Consider the following 22,805-nt stretch of genomic DNA (forward strand, 5'->3'; position numbering starts at 1 on the left):
GAATATTCCTGTGGCTTGTCTCTGCCTAGAGATACATTAGCCCTAGGTTTATGCATCTCATTTATGTGCACTTTTCTATACGTATACACTGTGTGCATGGTTACGTATATAGCATCAAATCATCTGGGACTAATTTCTCATCTTGTTGCCTCTGGGTTAATAAAGTTCTTCAAGTTCCATTTCTGAAACTTGATTGTAGCAGATCCATGAAATCTGCTAAAGTAAGTTATTAAACAGTGAAATAGACTTTCAGAGGAGACCCATTGACAGTTTTTCTCAGGTTAAAGTAGAAACATTTCAATTTTATGTCAACTGAGATAGCAGGTTGCACCAAAAAAAGTGTGAAATTTCCTATATATGTCCTGATGTCGCTAAGGTCTTTTTTATTAAACATCAGAATTTAATGTAAAGTTTCAAAAGAAGTAAAAGATGAAATTATACAGCTAGTTGAGACAGAAATGTTAAACTAACCATCTTGTAGAGATGCTGGGAAAAAAAAAATGGTTTTCTGAGGAGATTCATGTAAGAGTGTTCTATTTAAGGGTAGTTACACTGAGGTCATAGAAGAAAGTGTTATCTGTGCAGCAGAAAATCAGACCAAACACAGTATTAATGACAGAAATGTAGAATATCAGGACTGAAAAAGGGTAATATAGGTATTGGACATAGAATGGCTTTGGTGTGAATGGATTTCTTATTAAAGACTAAATCTGCAAAACTGATGTGAAAAGCCAAGTCTACATAGAGCAGTAGTCCATATTTATGTATTCTGTGTTTGGGTAGTTGAAATACAGTTGGTAGTTGGGTTTAATAACTTCTATTTTAGAAAGTGTGTTTTGTTTTACAACTGTATAAACTCAGTAAAGATTCATTGCCCCAGGAAAAGTGCCCACTGCATCATAGCTTGAAGGAAAAAGCTTTAACCCCTAGTCTGGATGTTTGGGAGGAAAAGTTATTTTTCTGTGGGGTCAATCCCAGGGGACTGTACAGTTCTTCCTCATGATGTCTCTGGTTTTGTGGGCTGTGCACTTTTCAGTGGATGAATATAGGTTTGTGGGTGTGTTTTTTTGGGTCACTCTATTCAGTCTGATGTTATACATGATGATTCAACTTGCTGGGTCATTTCCTGGGGCCAGGTGCAAGTTTCTTTTTTAGCTTCCTTACCCATTGATAGGAACTGGTAGTTGCTTTTCCCTGATTAGTCAGTGATTCTACACAGCCAAGACTCTGCCAAAAAGATGCTGTATTGTTCAAGTTTATGTACAAGGAGTGCCAGAACTAGAAGAACTAGATGTTAAAGGTCTGGTGATTCTCTAGCTGCTGTGTAGCAACCAAAAAAAATGCACTGCTACCATTTGGTGGGCTATTAAAGTTCCAGTGAGTTGGAATTTTATGTAGTTTGCACTAATTGTGAAGATCAGGTAAATACAGTTTCTCTTTGTCTCAATCCCCAAGTCTTGTGTTCATTTTTCTTCTTCCCTGCCCCTCTCCAGACAAAAACACAGTGTTTAGGTAATGCCCAAATGCAAAATACTTCATACAAATGCCATATGAGTATGGCAAATGGTTGTTTCTGACAAGGGCTGGATTTCAGCAAGAGCTCATCAACTCATCAATTTATATGCTTATATAATATGTTATATATCAACAAATAAGCTTATATGAGTTTCCATATTCCACTGTTAATTCAGATTTAACTGAAATCATATCACAGGATCTAAACTAATAGAAACTAACAAAACAAGAAATGCAATCTACTCTTTCTCAGCTATGACTGCTTTAAAAAAATATCCAGACCCAAAAGGCTGTAACATTCTGACCATCTCATCTAATTTTCTTAGGATTTACTGTAGGATGCCCTAAGATTTTAATTGCAATTATAGCAGGAAAGTTGTTTTAAAAAAGAGTGGATTGAGAAATAGAACTGACAACAGATTTGATGAAAGAGACATTTATCTAAGTTTGGTTTTGACTGCAGGCTGTATTTCAATTTTCTCTCTTGTTTTAAGGGTTGGTTTTTGGGTTTTTTTTCCAGTTCAGGACATTTATGTAACATGAATAATTGAAATGTTTATAAGTTTCATCTCAGAGACAGGCTTTGTAAACCTAGTGGGAAAACAAAATCAATTTTACTTTGTCCTGACATAGTACATATTATTCATTGAGAAATAAACTCAATCCTTATTTTGAAGACTAAAAGCTCAACTTCTAATATTTAAGGAAATAACAATCAGAGGTGGATAATCTCTGGGGCAAGTCTTTCTATCTAGTAGGTATTTGTTGTATGCTGAAAATTGGAATCTGTTGAAATATTTACTATAATCCATTAGATCATGTCTGTAAGAATAACAGAGGAGTCAAAGCAGCTGATTAAGCCTAAAAGTGTGAGGGAATATCATTCCCAGAAAGAAAATTATATTAGAATTTACATGGACACTACATCAACAGGTTGATGGTAAAAGAGAGATATTTTGGGACTGGGGTACTACAGGAGACCTTAACATTCAGAGTGTTGCTAAATTGTTCTGTTTAATAATGAACATTTTCAAAAGAACATTCATGTGCTAAAATGCTAAACCTTCATTTTAATGCCAGGTGCATATGCTGATAATGACACTTTGTTTTGCAGAATGTTATAACTGGTGTAACCTCATATTCAGAGGGCAGAATTAATCTGTCTGTAATTACTGAGTGGAGTTCCCTAGGAGCTGGTTAAACTTATTTTGGCTACCTGTAATTATAATGCAAAACAAGAAGAGAAGCCTGAGAGTTTTTGAGGACTGGAAGATTTCAGAAAGCCACTGGGATTCGTGGTGCTTGTGGCAGGGTGGTGAATTGGTGACATGTCACCTGCACTAAGGCAGCTTCTTCCAGAAATATGTAGCATAAAACTGACATCCAAGTTCAGTGTAAGTAGATTGTTCAGGTTAGAGTGTATTTTTCTGGCTGCAAGAATCTACTCTCCCTCCACACCCAGCTAATTTGCCACAGAGTTTAACATTCCACTGTTTTGCTACTAAAATTCCTTCTCTTTCTCTCTCCCACATGGTGAGGCATCATGCCATCCTCTAAAGGGATGAATGATTTGTTCAGGCACCTAGATATGGGTTAGGTGTTCTTTCAATTTAAATCTCCTCTGAATTCAGAGGAATTGTGCTGATTATGTCATGTTGCCATCTGGTCCAAATGCTTTACATCTTGCAGTTTTGTTTTTTTTTTTTTTTAATTAGCCAAATTATCTCCTTGTTAGTTAATCAAATTCAGAGGAGTTTGCTGGTTTTCAAGAGAACAAAATTCTGTATTTGTGATTATATATGTATATAGTGATGTGTGTGTTTTCAAATAGGAAAGAAATGTTGTTATATCATGGTGGAAATATTTATATATATAAATTCTTCTAAATCTAACATTAGCTTCAGAAAAACCACTGTGCTTTTCATAAAGTAGCCCAGCTGCAGGGTATGGGCATCCTGAAGTGGAAAAGTGAATTTACTTCTTCTAGTATCTCCATACTTAAAATTCTATTGCATCTATGTGTGTGAAACCTTCCAAAGAGTGCTTCTTAAATACATGGGGGAGCAGAATTTGGGTATTTGAAGTTCAAGAAGGGAAGAATAAGAGAACCAGTTGGCCATGGATCTTTCCTTAAAGCCAATCCTGAGAATCCTCTTAATGCTAAAAAAGTGTAGAAGTGGCAGTATAGTGAGTTTTGTGGAGGAATATAAGAATCCTTGAAATACTCTTAGATTCTATATATACAAATATATCTTTCTTCACTTGAATTGCACTGGTTTACCAAAAAAGATGGGTTGGACAGAGGGTTTGTTTGCTATCAAACAGGTTCAGAGCTGAATTTTACTGTCCTCAGATACATGGGGACAGTGCTGTTAGGCACAATGCTGAGTCAAAGCTTGATTTCAGGTACTGCTGTCCAGAATTAAAAACATTCAGGAATCTTAATAGATAATACATGTGACAGTTGTGGTTTGTATCTCCCTCCTTCTTTCCTTTATTTTTAAATTATCTGTGATGACTCCAAGACTTTCATTTACTTTGTGACTCTCAGTAGTAAGTTTGATGGCTTCTTGTCAGCTTTTCACTCCCCAGTGTGGCATAAAATAGAAAAGGAAGGTAAATATAAGCTCATACATAGTTTATATCAGATTTCATTTTAAAATTGGGGAAATGTCTTGGTTGATGCATGTTGGTAGATGTCAGTATTTACAAGACAACAGCGAGAAACCTCTGCCAGCTGAATACCCAAGGGAGAGCTTTCCTGGCTGTTTGGGACAGATGGCCTTGACATCCTGAAGCTAAACTGGAATCGGAGGCCTTGTTGCTTTAAAGTAATCCTTACCACAGTGCTACCACTTGGAGATAATTTCTTTTACATGCAAGGTTTAACTTTAAACAAAAGCACAGCAGTTGGGTGGCAAAAGTGGCCATCAAGCCCATTGCACTTTCTGTGGTGCTTAAAGAGAAATAGAAGGGATGACCCTGTTGAAATTCCCAACTGCTTTATTCCTCCTTGATCTCTGTTCATCAGCAAATTAAAACTGGAGTATTCTCTGAAGCTTGTCAGACTGATTACACATAATGTTGTTACTGCTGAGGTGGGTCAGCTCTTTTACAGCAATGTTTGTACCTTCCTTAAAGTCACACAAAGCTGGAGTGGTAACAAACTAGAGATGCTGATGTAGGAAACTCACTGCAGAGGATTTTACTTTCCATGTGACAGTTTAAGTGAGGACAAACTGTGGGACACTTCCCTGAGTGTCATAAAACTTTATACTTTCAACATTTTGTCTGATTTTTTTTTTCATGGAAAATCCTTTAAAACAAAAGGATTTCACTCATACCATCATGCATGTTAAATTCACCCTTCCAATCTCCTGTTTGTCGCAGGCTGTACACCATTCACCATGAAAATTCATAAACTCAGATGCAGCACATATAAAGCATATATTATGACATATAAAACACCTATTAATGGTCAGGAGAAATTAAGTTGTTTTTATAGGTGAACAGGCAGACCTTCCTACATATGGAGCCTATAATGAGTGTTGGAAATTATTCAGTTTTGATGAACTAGGGCTGTTTTCAAATGCACTGAGTAATGTTTTGAGAAGATCTCATGGTTTTATTTTCTGTGTTAGACAGGGCTATGAAGAACTGGAAAGACAGCTCAAAGAAGTCTTCAAGGAAAGGACCAATATCCTTCGCCAACTGTCGAAGACTTCTAAAGAGCTTGAGGGAATTAAAGTAAACCTCCAGGTTAGGTTCCATTCTGTTTCTATAGGATTTTTTTTCCTGTTGGTGCCTATTTATTAACCCAACCTCTTTTCTTTTTTTTAAATATGTGAACAATTATTGTTTAGTTGATCTCGTACAACATGGAAGAACAATGTTTTTAGGGAAAATAATCCTAATGACTTGGGCATTTTGCAAAGTTACCCAAAAAAAAAAAAAAAAGGGGGAGAGAAAAAATAAAAATAGAGAATAGTAGGACAAGAAAAGAAAAAAAAAAACAAAGAAAAAAAAAAGTTGGCATCAGTTGAACTGCTGACTTTACCCACCTGACCTCCCATCTGAAGGGACTGACTGGCTTTACCACAGGGCAAGGCTCTACAGGGTTAGCTGACAGATGGTGCTGGAGGAGCCAGCAGCCAGAGCTGAGACATCTCTGCACTGAACTTGGTGGGTATCATGGGGAAGGGCAATGGTCAAATTAACCTCTGGAGTCAATTAAACTCCTCTGAGTGAAAAATAGATTAAAAATCTTGCTCTGGATTCGAGGTCCTGAAATTACCAAATGTTCACTTAAGAGCGTGCCTGTCTTTTCCAGATATGGTCTGTTGGTCTGATAAAAACCTTCAGACTCATTACTAATTGAGACTTGGCTCTGTGTTTCATGATATTTTAAAGGACAGTACGTTTCTCACATTGCATTTTTATCTTCAGGTTGACATAATCTAGATGGGAAAAGTATAAGTAGCACCCCTATATTGGTTCACAGAATAGTAATGGCCCAGCATATTGTTATATTGTCTTGTATTCCAGGCTTCTGTCATTCTAATTATTGTGAACTTCTGAATTTTTAGTTTTTTTTTTTACTCTTTAGAGAAATGTTCTTTGCCTAATAACAAAAATATTTTCAAATGGGTGATGTCTTATGCAGCCCAGTTGAAGGTAAAATTGGTAAAATTTTAGTATGTTTACTGTGTTTTACACTCAGCACTGCAGAGATCCAGATTTAGGCAAAGATCTGCAGTATTATCTTCTGTATAAGCACACTTATCTTTGTCATACACGCCTAATGCTTTTAGTAATTTGTTTCTATATCTACTTGTTTTATTAGATCAGCTCTAATTTAATATATGAAAAAGAGCAGTGTACAGTCTAGCTGTGCTGAGTTATGGTAAAAGGAGACCCAGGCTACTCCTCTGTTTCTCTCAAGTGATAACATCTGTAATTCAGCAGGAGCATTTTATGAAAGAAGACCACGCTAATCATTTTACCAATGAATAACATTAAAGATCTCTCTGGTAACAGACTTCTTCCTTTGTTACCAGTCTTTGAAAAATGGTGAAGCATCAGCCAAAAATGATGTGCAGAAACTTCTGGAATTGGGCCAAAAGCAAAGGTAAGACCCCAGCTCCCCTCTTCCCTTCCTGTCCCCAGACTGAAAACTGTCAGTCTAGGAAATTCCATCTTTCCTTTTACTTCAATCTATAAACACTACCCTGGTAGTGATGTTCCAGAGACTGATGGTTAGAACAGTAAAATAAGGGCAGGGAATGCTGTTTTGGGAAGTTTTTGAAACAAACAATACATTTGCTGCTATTGGACATGCAGCAGGAAAAGTTATTAAAATGCTACTGTGGGATATCTGCTGAAGAAGGGGATTTTGAATTTCTCAGCAAGGTTTAGTCTTGAAATTTTCTTTTAAAAAGCATGAAGTCAGAAGTTTTAGAAAATGAGTGGTGGATGGTAGTGCCCAGTTAATTAAATTATTAAAATATCTCAACTTTGAATTTGGAGATGGTATTGTATATTTATTCAGGTCTCATAATGTTGAGTCTGTAGTCTACAGACTGATCAGTAGTTACTGTGCAGATGTAGAATTACTTGTGCTGGATATTTGTGAGAAAGGCTGTTAGGGGAGAGAAGTGTTCACTTAAAATTATTCATTGAGCACTTAAGAAATAATGAGCTTCCATGGCTGTGAATTCAAGCTCCCAGAGAAGTCCTTAGTCTCAGGTTCCCTAGTGCATCCTTGCAAGTATCTCTCATCATTCTACTTCTCTTAATTCTTGGAATTCAGATCAGCAAATATCATAATTAGTACAGTTTTAATAATGAGAAAATATAACAGATATAGGGATCACTTTGTCTGAAATAATATTATATAATGAATGGATCTATACTTCATGTTTTTCTTTAGAAAAATGCACTGCTATAGAGAAGGCTTGGGATAAAATGACCTTTAGCTCTTCAATACACAACAAATAAGATCCATAACACAATACCTATAGAAGTTTTCAGTAGGGTAAGCAAGAATCAGATACATGAGGATCTTTCAGGTGTTCCAGACAAATCTATTAAATGATGAAATCAAGCCTTGAGCTAATGTCCTGTTAGAATACTGAACACTTCTGTGGCTTGGCTGCAACTGAAGCTTTACAACCAGCATCAAATGGGATGCCCTTGTCACTGACTCCATCTTTCATATATGAAGATGTTTTTGTAATGGTTTGATTGTTGTGCAGCTATTATGAAGTAGAGAGATTAATTAAAAGTATTAGTGGGCTGTTGAATAAATAGGTGGGGAAATTCAGTTTGCTTAGGTAAAATTTTACTACATACTACAAGTATTCTTTCTGTTCCTTAAATCATTCCCTAAAGCCTCTCAAGGTCCACCCAAAAGTTTGTTTTAGCTTTTGCTTGTGAAGGATTCAGTTCTGGAGTATGCAGGCAAGAGCAGTTCCCAGAGATGGGTGCTGGATGGGTGCAATGCACAGTGTGCTGCTGAGCAGCCTTCACCCTCCTTCAGACAACAAAAGGCTTTTACAATATACTCCAAGGAAATGCCTTTGAGCTACTGTGGATACTTGAAAGCTGTTTACAGGCTTATTGGATTTTATTTGCAAAGAGGTGTGGAAGTCTAAGAAGCAGGTATTAAAATTGTGCCAAAGACTGAATTCCCCTCATATAATTTCCCTAATGAAGGGACACATTTTATTTGCTGAGAGCCTCAGGCACTGCCTCATCTGGAGTAAGTGAAGAACAGTGAGTCCAGTTATACTTAAATTTATTGCATTTGAACAAGAATTCTTATCCCAATATTAATTTTATAATCCACTTTCTTTGGAAAAACTTGAGCTGTGATTGATCTTTGAGCTCTATGATTATTCTCAGCACTGATGGATGAGACAACAAAGTTCACAGTGCAGCATCTCAGCTTTCTAAGTAGATTTAGTCCTGCTGACTTCAAATTAGATTTCTTTTTGTTAATCCCTATTGTGTGAACTCTCCAATACTTCCCAAGTTGCAAGTAAAACATGGTCACTTACTATGATGCCTCAAGTTTTGTTTTTTTTCTGTGCACCATCAGCACTTTGGAATGATCACATCTGTTTATAGGATACGGGAGCTGTGTTGTGCTGATGGTGCATTGGTTTCATGCTGCTCAGTCTCTGTTTCAATTCAATCTGTTCTTTGCTGCTGAAATTGCTGAAGTAGTAGAGCTGCTGGCTAAGAAGAAAGCTGAGCCAGAAGCTCACAAGTTCTGTTACTCTATGAACTGGATGGTTTCCATTCACTTTAGTTTTTGCTGGACTAAATTATAACCTGTATCTAAACCCCACTCTGTGATGGTCTTCTATGAAAGTTTATCCATACAAACAGCCCTGCAAAAGCTCTGCAGCTGCTCCAAAATATGCCATTCTTTTCATCTGTCCCAGCTCTATGGTGTCACATGCTGTGAGTAGAGGTGGCCAGCAGAGCCATTGCACTCCTCATCATTTGGAGAAATTCTCTTGACTGCATCAGTGATGCCAAAGGATTTTTTGATTGAAATAAAGCCCAATCCCTCTGGTTCCCCAATCCATTACCCAGTTGTTCTTTTTTTTTGTTTATGTCAAAATCTCCTGCCACATCTCATGTTGTTTCCCTATATTAAAAGTCTATATTAAAAGTCAGGTGCATGTTGAATTTCATCAGGATTTTATTTAGTTAGTTATAAATAAGTATAAACTAATTCTTACTGATAACAGTTCACTTCCATTTTGGTCCTCACTTTTTTGTGCCAATCCTTTTTGCTAGAAATTATCTACTGGCAGATGTTTTGCACAGCAGGCTACTCAGTAGCTGTAAAAGGTGGCCAGTTTCCATCACAAATGATCTTTGTCTTTGGCACTAGAGCTCACTGGGTCATTATGGTTTTATTAGCAAGACATATAGATATATTACATCTGTCTGTTGCCCTGAGTAATTATAGGTACTTTTTCTTGAATCTGAAAATTTCTTTCTTAGTGGACACTTGTGATGACATTTGTGTTCTGTGTTTTCAACAAACTAGGGAAGAAATGAAATCTCTTCAGGAAGCCTTTCAAAAGCAACTTAATGAGGCAACAGAGAAGGCAGAAAAGCAGCAGGCTACGGTGAGTGGATTCCGTGTCCTTTCATTATTTTTCTTTGTTTCTTCTGGTTTTTTGTTAATCCTTCTGCCTTGAGAATCTGTCATTAGCTCAAATAACTTTGCAGATAAAAAACTTGGTTTTCAAGCATGTGTTAGTACTCTACAGCCTTCAGAATAAAGCTGAAAAAACATTGTATCTTCAAGAATGCCAAGATCCCTGTCTTCACTAATTCCTGGGGGATTTGGAGATGTGTGTGTACACTTCTGGGCACTTGGGCCCAGCTTCTTTCCCTGATGAGGAAAACATCCATCCTGTCTCATCTATATACTAATCTGCACTGCCATAACCACTGCCCTTTTTGGAATCACTACTGATTTTCAGCAAGCAGACAGAGTGTCTGATATTGTCTGTAGTAGATCTAATATTGTTACTAAGAAGTCTGAAGGGTCAAGATCCTGTTTTACCTATTCTCCATAAATGATACTTAGTGGATTTTCATACTTTAGTCCAGAGAATAAACCCTTCTTTTGTTTTTGAGGAGAGAAAAATAGTAAACTACACTAAATGCTGCATTGAACTTGGAAAGAATCATGTAATTTTGGAGTCTTTCTAAATAGCCAGGGCAGTGTGCATCCAGAAAACAACAAAACAAAGCAAACCTGGACTTGTATTAAGATAGTTTTGTAATGCAATACCAAGAACCTAGTTTTCTCTGCTAAGTACTTGGTACATACTGATGCAGAGTTTTCTTTTTTCATTTCAACAGACATGTCCCCACTGGCTTTATCAGTGCAATGTATTCTACTACAAATTAAAGGTGGAAACATATGTTGTTATTTAATTCAGCTGTGGGTTAAATTAGATCTTGGGTATGGTGAATGGATTATTGGCTCTGTTGTACTTTGGGATACAGTGCTTTTTCAAACTTAGGCAGCAGTGCCTTGTGTGAATTAAGTCTACACCTTAGCATCCAGTATTTGCTCTAAACAAATCAAACAAAATCTACTGCTAACTGTAAGCAAAAATATTTTAAAGAAACCAAGAAAAAAAACCCTCTGAGGCCATAACAGAATTTGGCTGGGAATGTGTCAGCTGGTTAGAGAAACTGAATACTTGAGCTGTATTCTAAAGCTTCCCAATAGTAGCATATTAAATTTGCTACTGATTTTGAGGAAAGAACTATGTCCTTAGTTTGTGACAATTATTTCCTTATGCCTGAGAGTAAAATGTATATAATGTAGCTCATCAATACAGGGAGACAATGAATATTCAAAAAGTACTTTAGGATCTTCTGGTGAAAACTGCAATAGAAAAGGAAATAAACAAATAAACATTATTACTCTCATACAGGGTTATTTTACACTTGTTTTTTTCATGAGCTGGAAGGTTTTCTGAAAGGAATATGAATGCTATAAAAGAAGGGCTAGGTACTTTGAGGCAAGCCTAGCTAGAGGATGGGAGCTTGAATTTAATACTTCTATAATGAATTGTGAGTCTCGTTTCTAATCCAATTTAAGCACCTTTTATTCTACAGGATTTGGTGAAGTAAATCTTGATTTTCATCCAAGTAAATAAGAATAGAATTAGCTTTCTTTCAAAGCCACAGGAATAAAACATTGGGGGGGGGGGGGTTGGAAATACATACTTCTTTTCTGCACTTGCCAAGGTGGCACAGTGCAATATTTATTGTGTGCTAATGGGCTGCAGGTATTCAACAGGGAACACCTGCCTGAAGGTGTTCTTTCTTAGGTAAATGCAAAATTGGAAGGAAGAACTTATAAGAATGAAGTCAAATTACATGAAAAATAACTTGGGAAGTATTTCAAGACTGAGCAAATCAAGAGAACAGAGGAGATGCCACTGCAATAGATCTCACTTGGCATTCAGCTCTCATGCAATGTGTGGCAAGACTCCTCACTGTCTGTTGCTCAAATGATTCATCAGAAATTATGTTATTATCTCAGCTAGGAATGCATATCCATCTTTTTGTTCCTTTAAGACTTGAGATCCCAAGAATGGTTAAAAAGTGGCCTTTCTGCGGATCTACTGAATTGTTTGTGGGTACAGAGAGCAGGCAGCAGAGCTGCTGCCAGGTAATAACAGCTTCTGAGGGTAGAATTGAGGAAACAAAAAAATAGGTGTAAAGACATTCCTGTCCTTTACATTACTTATCAAAATGAGGACTGACCTGGGGGCCCTTAGCACTCCTTATCTGGATCCTTTGTCTTCTGCATCTCTAGCACTAACATGAAGAGCATCAGTCTGTCTGGGACAGATCTTTTCTAGAAAAGATGTGTCAAACTGGAAAAAATTATGCCTCATATTTACTATGCCAGCATAATAAAATGTGCAGAAGAATACCACTTAGGATAAAGGTGGTTTCAAGCTTAGAGTGCTCTTATGTTGCAAAGTTAAAGGTCAAGCAGAGTCTTGCAGAGTCTGGGTAGGGCTGTGACAGTGCTTCTCTACAATTTCACACTAGAACTATGGATTATTTGTGTGTCAAAAAGCATGTTTTAAATAGGTACAGCTTGCTAGTCAGAAGCACCATTCTGGATTTGGTTATACAACGTGTGTATTAAATTGTGTGAGACAGAATTCTAAATAAGCTATCATTCTCTTTAGCAATTGATAAAGGTTGTCGTAGGGTTTTTGTTCTGCATTTAATATCAAATGCCTAAACAATTTATAATAACTTGTTATGCAGTGAGAAAATGTATTAATAATGTCAAGTTCCATCTCTAAATGTGAAGTGGAACCACTTCTTCCAGCAACAGGATTAGAGACTGTGAACTAATTTTCACTTTCATTACTAAAGAGGCAAGAGGGCATATGACACAGGTAACTTGAAAGTGGTTTTTTTTTCCAGGGAATTTTAATAAATAGGGTAAGTAGTGATTCTGTATTTCTGTATGAGGTTAACAGGTCCTTGGAGGTTTTTGGAGGAGGACACCTCCACTTGACTGTACTTGATGCTAACTGCTTGTATCATCAGAAGTAGTTATTGTTTTAGGAAGTTATCTTGAATTTTCCAGGAATCTTGTTTCCTATGAACTGCAATTAAAGTGTACAAAGAGCTGAATAGCTCTGGATTAAGGAGGAAATAAAGATGACAGGGAAATGCTAAAAAATATTTTTGCTATGTAAAGTAAGCTTAGTCTGCCTTTTATATTTTGATCTGGTTGGTATTTTATGTCATGCTAACAATTTATAAAAAGATGTAGAGTTGGAATTGTTTGACAAGACTATTATGGTCTCTCCTGTCAAAATAAAGGAGAAAATACATATGTGTAAATACCTTTTTCCCAATTGTTCAGCATTCACAATGAAAATCAAGAATTAGGTAACATATTATGCCTGACTTGTAAAAATAAACAATATGGTTATTTTGCAGCCAGTAGAGTTTTTCTTTGTAATAAAAGACTAATGGAATTTAACTGAGAGAGGCCCACTACCAAAAAAGAATCTTAAAAAACATCACAGTCTGCAATATTTGTAATAAAATATCAGGCAGTCATTTCACTCCAGAAGTATTTATTTTGTTTAGATCTTAAATTCCTAAATGTCTCTTTGACAGAAATCTGTTTTATTAATTAATATATGACTTACAGCTTAAAAAATACATTAATCTAAGAAGTCCTAGGAGGGAAAAATATATTTAGCTTTGCTTTTAAGAGTATTTGACAGCTTGCATAAAACACTTTTTCCCAAAGGAAAAAATACTTCCTGTGTTTTAGACAACAGCCTAACCAGCTATGTCTGTCTTTGGAGTTAATTCTTACACTACAACTTGCAAATTAGACTTGAAATTCATAGTGAGAATGTTAGGCTTTCCAGATACTGTCAGAATAGTTAGGTATTAATGAATGTATTGCAATATCATCTTAATTGCTCATGTCTTAATCCTGAGCAAGGTACAAGATGTCTGGAGGTAAGCAAATGAGCACACAGCTGAGTTTAGGCTGTGGGGTAATGATGCTACATTGCTATTCTTCTGTCCTTCATCTGCAGTGAATAACTAACTATTGTCTGACTCTAGGAATTAGATCACTGCCATCTGCTAAAGCATTCGGTATTTCAATAGGGGAAAATTTAATTTGAACATTTCAAGGTCACAAACTGCTGTGAGTAAAGGCCACTGGATGGAAGCTGTTGCCTTTAATAAATGTAATGAGCTCGGAAACACACAAAGCTCTGAGTACCTTGGATGTCTGTCTCCAGGAGACAGAAGCAGTGTCCTTGCTTAATATTGAAAAGTTCAGACTTAGAACACCAATATATTTTCATGATGTATTTCATAATTACAGCTCGATAGTAATTAAAGGCAGCCAACACTTGGAATGGGGTGAATGTCAAACAAGGACAGAGTTGGGTAGAAAGAAGGGAGAGATGCAGAAAGTTTCTGAGTTCCAATTTTTCAGTTTCTGTGCCTTTTAATTTTGAGCTGGGTATAAATGTCTATTCTTGTTTATTATTCTATCAGAACTTGGTGAGTTACAGTAAAATTTGTACAACTCTTCTGGAAAATGGTGTTATGCCTTTTCCTTGGGACTGACTGACTGAAAGCATCATGCAAATGGTCCCATACAGACAGGTCTGCCTTAAGCATGAAATTGCAGACATAAATGCACTTAAATGGATACAGATATCTCTATATTAGCTTCACTAGCCAAGCCATATAAAACCCTTGTATGTAGCTCCCTATAGCTATACTTTATGACTAAGTGACTTTTCAGCTGTTAGAGATTTAGCAGAAGAGCTTTAAAATGCTCTTAAAATGTGAAAGCTTTCTAATTAATACTGGTGCTTTTTTAAAAGAAAGGGACTTCTACATTTTTTAATTAATCATATAAGATGCCCATGCCAGATGCACATATGCATAAATAGTAATCAAGAAAAATACCTGGTTTAACTAACTTAAATTGCTGGTTAAATTAAAAGTACTGTGGTGTCTTAAATACCTCTTCACTAGAAGATCCAAGCTGATACTTACAGGCTGTGTATAGAGGGAATGCAGACAATATATTGGATATCATATCTGTTTAATTATTTTATATGTAACCAGATTTAGAAGTTAAGTGCTTTGATGGAATAATAATGTTCTCTTGAGAGTTAGGACTAGGAAAGGGAACACTCTTTAAGGGAGGTCACTGTATTCTTTTAGTACACTATATACTGTAGTACTTATTATGTACTATAATACTGTTTTTTCAATACTTAATAGTAGCTGGCAAATCTTTTGAGCAGATGAGAAGCCAAAACCTACCATGTGACTAGTTGGTTTGTTTTTCTTCCCTATTTTCATATTTTGATTGTGACCTTTATTTATGGTTGTGCAAAACCTTCATATTTATTACAGAATTTACATGGTCTAAATGCCACTCTTTGTGAACCTTATTGCTAGGCAAGTGTTGAATATGTTATCTGTACTTAGTATTTCCATAACCAAACCACTTAGAGAAAATTTTGGAAGGATTTGCAGTAGAAGCTTCATGTGTGCATGGCAGTTGGCCCTAATCCAGTGAACACCCCACCTAAATTTCTTTCAAGTGATGAGAGTGTTCTCTGCCTTCTCTTTTGATACAGATGAGAATGATGTCAAGTCCAGTGATGGTTTTTAAATTACTGACATCTGTCTACTTGCGTGTGGACGTGATTCTAAGAACAGCTGTCACATCATGCAGAATCACTGTCATTTTTTATCTGTGTGACATCCAAAACATTGACGTCTAGGTCAATGTCTCTTTAATGTAAATCTATTTTCTTACAGAGGTTTTGTTTTTCTTAACAAGTCTAGTGCAGTGTCAGAAAACTGTAGTGTCCTGTGCACACAGGTAGGCTTTTGCATCAATGGGGGAAAGAAAGTGGCATTAGGGTATTGGGTGTATGTTGGGAGAAGAATTTTGTTAATTATAATATCTAAGAGCATTCTCCTTTCAAAGTGGAAGTATGTTCTTTCAATCCTGATTGTTATAATTCCATCTTCCTTTCTCCCATTGTGTTCCATAAGCCAGGAGAAAATTCTGTCCTGAAAGATACTTAAGACTGATTTGTAAAAACAAGATTTTAACCTGTGTTTGATTAAAATCACTCTTACAAGTAAAATTGGAATATCCACTTTCCAAAGCAGGTCATTGAATTAAACAGGAACTAAAGACCCAATTTGAATGTTTTCACATGTAATACACTTTATTCCTCAGGTAAGTCTGTTCAGAATCCAGGAATTTATCTCACTGGGGGCAGAACTGTAACACAGAAATGAAATAACTGTTTTAGAAAACTGCTATGATTTTGTTCTTAGAGGGTTAAAAAAAAATAAATTAGATCATAAAATCAGTAATGCTGTTGTAAAAATTCTTAATGCTCTGAAGAATGGGACTTCATTGTGAAAAATAAACACTATATTTACTGGTGCAAAACTAAGCCCACTTATGTGTATCAGTTTTCTTCTCTTGATTATAAGTCTTCCAGTAAATATCAATCTAAATGTAAAATCTATCAAACAATTAACTGTGGTCTATATCAAATTGGTATGTGAGTAAAAGCGTGGGGTTCTTTATTCACAGCTGTGAGTAGAGTGAAAAATAAATCATGGTTAAACTGATGTTCAGGTATTTTCAACTTTTTTTTCAACTTGTAGATTAACTTTTTGAAGACCGAAATGGAAAGGAAGAGCAAAATGATCCGTGACCTCCAAAATGAGGTAAGAGCATTTGATTGTCATCCTCATTCAGAGTTTACACTCAGAGGTTATGATCAAATCATAGAATCATAGAGTCCTAGGGGTTGGAAGGGACCTCGAAAGATCATCTAGTCCAACCCCCCCTGCTAGAGCAGGGCCACCTAGAGTACCTCGCATAGGAACGTGTCCAGGCGGGTTTTGAATGTCTCCAGTGAAGGAGACTCCACGACCCTCCTGGGCAGCCTGTTCCAGGGCTCTGTCACCCTCACAGTAAAAAAATTTTTCTGGATATTCAACTTGAACGTGTAATATTGTAGTAGAAAGGTAAAGCTCCAGTGAAATACTTTAAAAATAACAGCAAACAAAAATGATGGTGTGCATTTAGAACCAGTATTTCATTGACTGCAGCTATTGACTCCTCCAGACAGGCTCATAGCTCCATAGTAATCTCTGTACCTTCTGTATTTATGAGCTATACTTTTTCAGAAAGGAATACTTAATTCAGATCTATAGCTTATTGCCATACAGCAGAACTTTATCCACAGTGTTATTGCCTGTTTTAAAAATAAACAGTATGAGAAGAGAAAGGAAATATGATCTTAGAAGTGAGGTCTTTAAGAAAATTAACATGTTTCTGTTCTTAAAATGTTTTCTTAAGATTGATGCCATAAACCTTAATCCTGAATTCTTTTATTTTCTGTTCTTAGTAAAATGGCCAACTCAGCTTTGTTACATTTTAAATGTAAGACTCTTTTAATGACTAGAATTTGGCAGATTTAGACCAACTTAGATTAATGACAGATGCTCTATACCATTAAGTAACCTGGGCTAAGTATTCATAGTACATTCCTTCTGATCAGGAGAATTGAGATTGGGGCTGTTCTACACATTTGCATTCAAAGGAAAAAAAACCTGTCCTATACTTCTACAATAGAAGGCTTGTCCTTGTTTGCTTTATCCTAGTATTTTGTTTTCTTAACTAAACTCTAAGTAGGAAAATGTTTATAAGAAGAAATAAACCACTAGATTCTAAGAACCTATTTATAGTGTTTCTTTTCTATAACAGAAAACTCCAAGTCTGAGACCCACTTAGCTTTCTATATGGAAACTCATACTACTTAACTATGAAATTCTTGTGTTAGCTTTCCATGCAAAGCATCAATATTTCTGTACATTCATTATGGACATCATATATGGTTTTTTGTTTGATTTGTTTTACCTGGAAACCAGGAGTTCCAGAATTCTGTTCTTGGCTTAATCAGTTAAACTTTCCCTAAAAAAAATTTGTTTTGAGAGCATTGTTTAGTCCTTCTGTGCACCAGTTAGTGCAGTACATAGTACCTGTATCTGCCTAATGACTTTCTATCAAACTTTTAAACTATATTTGCCAGTTTCCTAGAAATAAATCCATAAATATCAGTTTTTTCTGGAATTTTAGTATTCATTTTGAGGGTTTCCATAAGCACATAATATTTTGACAAAGATTTAGCTGCATTTAAAGAGCATGATTTTGTGGAAAAATTGTGTGCTCTACGTCCTGCCTTCAATTGCTGAATATGAAATATGCTTTTAAAAATGTTTTGTAAGGTTGAATATGCTATACATTTGCATAATTTAAAGCATTTTGCATGTATTTTAAAGAAGTGCTGTCTGCATACAGATGTATAGAGACAGGTAATGAAAAAGGAATTCCTTTCACAGCTCCTTTTGTCCTTTCAAATATCACATGGAGCCTCAGCTTACACTGGCAAACTGTGAATTTTGCATTCCTAGGCTCTTCCATGACTGTCAAAATAATTCCCTATTTAGCTCTGTTCTTTCAGTCTGTGCCCTACTGCTATTCAGAGATAGAAATAGACAACAGCAGTCCTCTGAATGAATGCAGCAGCTGGGATGTAGCCTATAAGGAGAGGACATTGCACAGAAAGGCAATTTTGAGGCTATTCAAGGCTTTGGAAAAAAACAATCAAAAACAAAAATAGTCCCTGGTGTGGAGGGAAAAGGTGCCAGATGAATCACATAGGGATTATGTGTCTACAAAGCCTATCTTTTTTAGAGGTCTCTAAGTGCTTCCTGCAATATCAGAAAAAATCTATTGGACTTCCAGCTGTAACATTGTGTGGATTGTGTTCATGTGGTCTAATAAGGGATTGAATGGGAACAGATAAGCTCTTTTTTTGAGAAGTGTTTCTTTTTGGCAAAGAAACTAAGAGGTCTGGAAATTCAGAAGTACATGAGGAGCTAAGGACCTTGGCAAAAATGTAAGACTAAAAGATATGTATAAAGTACTTTGAGAATTTGGGGGTTTGGAGGTGGCCTGTAAGGAGACTGAGCAACTCACTTCTACCCTGCCAGTCATACTTCACTTGAGGAAGATTATGCAAAAACAACTCTAAAAATGAAGCTAAAGCAGCATGCTGGCTTTGATCCTGTTTTTTAAAGTGCAATTTCCTTGAGATAAATGAGTCAGGAATTTTCCCTGACTGCCTGAAGGTCAGTAAATGGTGAAAATTGTCTACTGAAATGTTACTCAGGTTCATCACCTAGATGCTAGAATTGCCTCACAGTAGACTTAGAAGCATACATAAAAAGAAGTCTTTCTCTTATTTAAGCCATTTAATTTCATTTGATTAGATAAGACTGTCTAGTTTGTCATAGTATCTTTAGGCAAAGCCTTGCACAGTATCTCTGTGTATAGTTCCATTAGGGCATGTTAATATCTTTACAGATAAAATCCCATGTATTTATAATGTTGATCCGGTGGTTTGTATCAAGCACTATATTTCTTTGCTGTTTAGGATGTGGCTTAGAACTTAGAAGATGTGAATTACATAAAAGACATATAGTAGAATTGACTATACAAAGCAAACCATGAGTGGAAAATAAATTTGAATGTGGCTCAGTAGTATGTGTTCTTTTTGCTAAGAAGAATAGTTTTAAATAACTACCTTGTAAGCAATACTTTTGCTCTGTTCATGTATAAATTTTGCTTATAGCCTTAGTGTCAAGTAAATCATCCTAAAACAGAATTTTCTCCATTCTCTTTGTGCTTAGCTGCACTAATAAAAGGTAAAGTCACAGCAGTTTAAAGTCTTATGTGATCTATTGGGAATTTCATGCCTGGAAGGGGGAATTCAGTCGAAGTGGATTGAATTATGGTGGAAAAAAAAAAAACCCAGCAATAAACTTTCCTTAGTAAAGAAATTAAATTTCAAGGCTTTGAGACTGTATGTTGGTACTTTTCCTTAAAGGAGGACATTTTATTTCTCTCTCCATACTCTACAGGTAAAACTAACTTTTTTTTCTTTTCTAAGTATCAAAGCCTGTCCCTCTTGATAAGATGATTGGGTAAAGTCCTGGTCCTTCTATGGGTACTGCATTGGTTCTATGCTGCAGAAGAAAATATCCACAAGTGTAAAAGATTGGGTAACTGTCCAGGAAAAGGTGAATGATAAGAAGAGCACAGAAACAGTTTCTGATAACATATTCTCCTAACATATCCTGCATAACATATTTTTATGCAGGTATGATCAGGTTCTTTGAAACTAAGTGTTCAGAATAGAAAGACCCAGTGGTTCCTTCACTGTATCTTATTTCAAAAAGGCAGAAAAGCACGAAGTATAAGAATTATCTTCAACAGTTAAGTTTAAAAGGTCTGTATTCTGTCCTTTGCACACACAGGTCTCAATAACAGCTTCACCAGGCAAGAGAGGTCGCATGAAACCTATAGTAAAATCCTTGAGCTTGTACAGAGTGTTGTGAATCTTAGTGTTACCCAAATCAGTGTTTTCCAGCATTACAGATCTCAAGGGCAAGGTAGCTCAGAGCCAAACTCCAGAGAACTTAAAGCATTGATGGCATTTTATAATTCCCTGAAGCTACTGTAAATTTTGCCAAACAGGAAAAGTGCTGATTTAATTTATTCATGTTATGCAGACAAGTGGAAAAGTTTGCTTTTAGTACCAAGATGTTAAAATTACCTAGTGGAAAGGCCACTTAAAAGTAATGATGGTATGTGTGGTTAAAAGAAGTAAAGTGATGGTTCAAAATCTTGAGTAGATGCTATTGATTTTTCTCCCTAGATAAAATAATAAAAGAACATTTAATAATAAAATTTTCATGGCTCATAAAGAAAGAGATGGTAAGATGTTGATTTCATCATCACAAGTACTGCTATTGATTACTGACATTTGTCACTTAGGCTCAAAAAATGAAGGATCTCCCTTGAAGAGCTCGTAGTAATCAAAGCACTTGATTCTTGCTATGAAATCCATTTTTTATTCTTTTTAACAATGTTTTCAATCTATTTTAATTTTACAAGAAGATAAAATGTGGGTAAATCTCCAACTTACTTGCATTTCATGAATTCACAGGACTTTGCCTACAATGGGTTACATGGTTACTCCGTGTCCTCCGAAGTTGTCATAAAAAAATACTCAATTGTCATCGTGGTTTAAGCTCAATGTGACAGCCAGTAATATTAAATTAATTATTTTCAATGATTAAACAGCCCACATTTTTTTCTTAAGTCATTCTGCTCTTTCTAATGTAACTAGAAGTACTCCTGCAAATGTTAAAAGGAAGGAAATGAAAACATAACTTTGCCCCAACCTTTGGAATTTTTCCTCTTATTGTTAGTAAAGATTTACAGAGTATATATCCAGATCTAATTCAGATTTCTTTCTAAGTTTGATTACATATACTGTTAGAAGTACTGGTAGTCTTTGCAAGCTTATAAGCAAAACTATATTTTCTTGGTGAGAACTAAAGACTATTTGCTTAAAAAAGAAAGCTAATGCTGTTTGGTAGTTGCTTTAGAGAGAGGAATATGTGTCTTTTGTAGGGGCTGCAGACTTTTAGTTTTATAGAAATCTTAAGGAAAATTTATTAAGTGTAGGAATGCATTTATTTTGTGATTCCCAAAGTAAATGTTTAGCTTCTGCTCTCCATGGTTGGTTGGTTTTGCTTGTGGTTTTCTTGTTTCTTTGTTTTTATAATCTCACAAGCTGGGCTTCTTGTTTTACAAATATCAGTCTAAAGCAAATATTTGTACCTGCTAATTTAAATAAACCACTAATCAATCTTCAGCTGTATTGCTCTTCTACTTTCAGGCCCCAGCAGAAGGGGCAGATTTAATTGTCTACATGATAATTATGTCATGTCTTGGCTCTTAGTATTTTAAAGCATAGTTACTCATATTTGCCAGAAATTAGTCTATGAATCTATGAATTTAAATCTAGAACTTTTGGGAATTTGGAATGAAAAAGCTTTATCATTGATGTGGGATTTGGATTTTGAGAAATAATTATGGATTCCAAGACATGCATCTGTTGAGCAGTAAGTTTATTAAAAGATTGCTCCTCTGATAATCCAGCTGCATTCAGAAATATGAAAATATATCTTGCAGACAAAACCAAACCACTTTTAAATAGTATGTTTGGTCAGCTGTACCTTTAAGAAGCATTCATGTGAAGCACACTTTCTGTGACCTAGAACCAGATCTCAAAGATAGTTCTGAAAAGTATATGAGCACAACAGTTATTAAATTTCTGGGCAGATGCATTACTTAGATTGCCTGCCTATGACTGACAGACCAATATTGTATTTGATATCATTGGATTGGGTAAATTACATTTTTACATCCTTTCTTTTCCAAGACAAGTATTAATGGGAAATCTGCTGACTGTCAAATTTATGTTCTTGTCCAAACTTATTAACACTGTTTCACCTAAAGAAAAAAAGGAAAAATCTAATAGGCATGGAAATATGAAGTATGGAATAAGTGTCCTGAATATTTATATATTTTATAATAAAACTTTTATAGAGGGGATTAACATATCTGTGCTTTTTCTTCCAATCTAAAACACCAAAAATTGCAGGATTAGAGCACCCCTTAGAAAAGATGGGGGGGGTCTGCTTTGGCTTAGTGCAGCAGGGTGGGTACAGGGGAATGGCTCCTGTGAGAAGCTGCTGGAAGCTCCCCCAGCTCCAATTCTGGTCCCACCTTTGGCCAAGGCCAAGCAGATATGAGAGGCTGGATGCTCCTCTGTCAGTAACGTTAAAGGAGAAAATGAAACTGAAAAAATGAAATTGCAGGACACAGAAGAGGGGGAGGTAAGAGCAGTAGTGGAGCAGAGATGCCAAGGTCAGTGAGTAAGGAGGAGGACAAGATGTGTGAGCAGAGATGTTCCCACAGCCCATGGTGAGGTGGCAGCTGTCCCCGCACAGCCCACGGAGAAGCATGGTGGAGCAGTCCATGAAGGACCAGGACGGGGCGGACAGGCGGATCTGCAGCCCATGAAGGATTACAGAGGGGCAGCTGTGGATCTGCAGCCATGAAGGACCCTGTGGCAGAGGAGGTGACTGCTCCCAAAGCAGCCATGGCTCTGCGGGCAGCCCGGGCTGGAGCAGTCTGTGCCTGAGGAAGGGACTCATGTTGGAAGGGTTCCTGAAGGACTTACCTGTGAGAGGGACCCCACGTT

At 36.3% G+C, this 22,805-nt stretch overlaps 1 protein-coding gene across 1 annotated transcript in view; it reads left to right on the plus strand.

Annotated features, from left to right (window-relative positions):
* LUZP2 (leucine zipper protein 2) overlaps positions 1-22,805 on the plus strand; it is a 127,370-nt gene that overhangs the window by 51,228 nt on the left and 53,337 nt on the right. Inside the window, exons 2-5 of the mRNA XM_008504785.2 lie at positions 5,157-5,274; positions 6,573-6,643; positions 9,581-9,662; positions 16,282-16,344. Coding sequence (XP_008503007.2) covers positions 5,157-5,274; positions 6,573-6,643; positions 9,581-9,662; positions 16,282-16,344 — 334 coding nt within the window. The remainder of the gene's footprint in view (positions 1-5,156; positions 5,275-6,572; positions 6,644-9,580; positions 9,663-16,281; positions 16,345-22,805) is intronic.

Source organism: Calypte anna, chromosome 5 (assembly GCF_003957555.1).
Source record: "Calypte anna isolate BGI_N300 chromosome 5, bCalAnn1_v1.p, whole genome shotgun sequence".
In the NCBI taxonomy this organism is placed as follows: domain Eukaryota; kingdom Metazoa; phylum Chordata; class Aves; order Apodiformes; family Trochilidae; genus Calypte; species Calypte anna.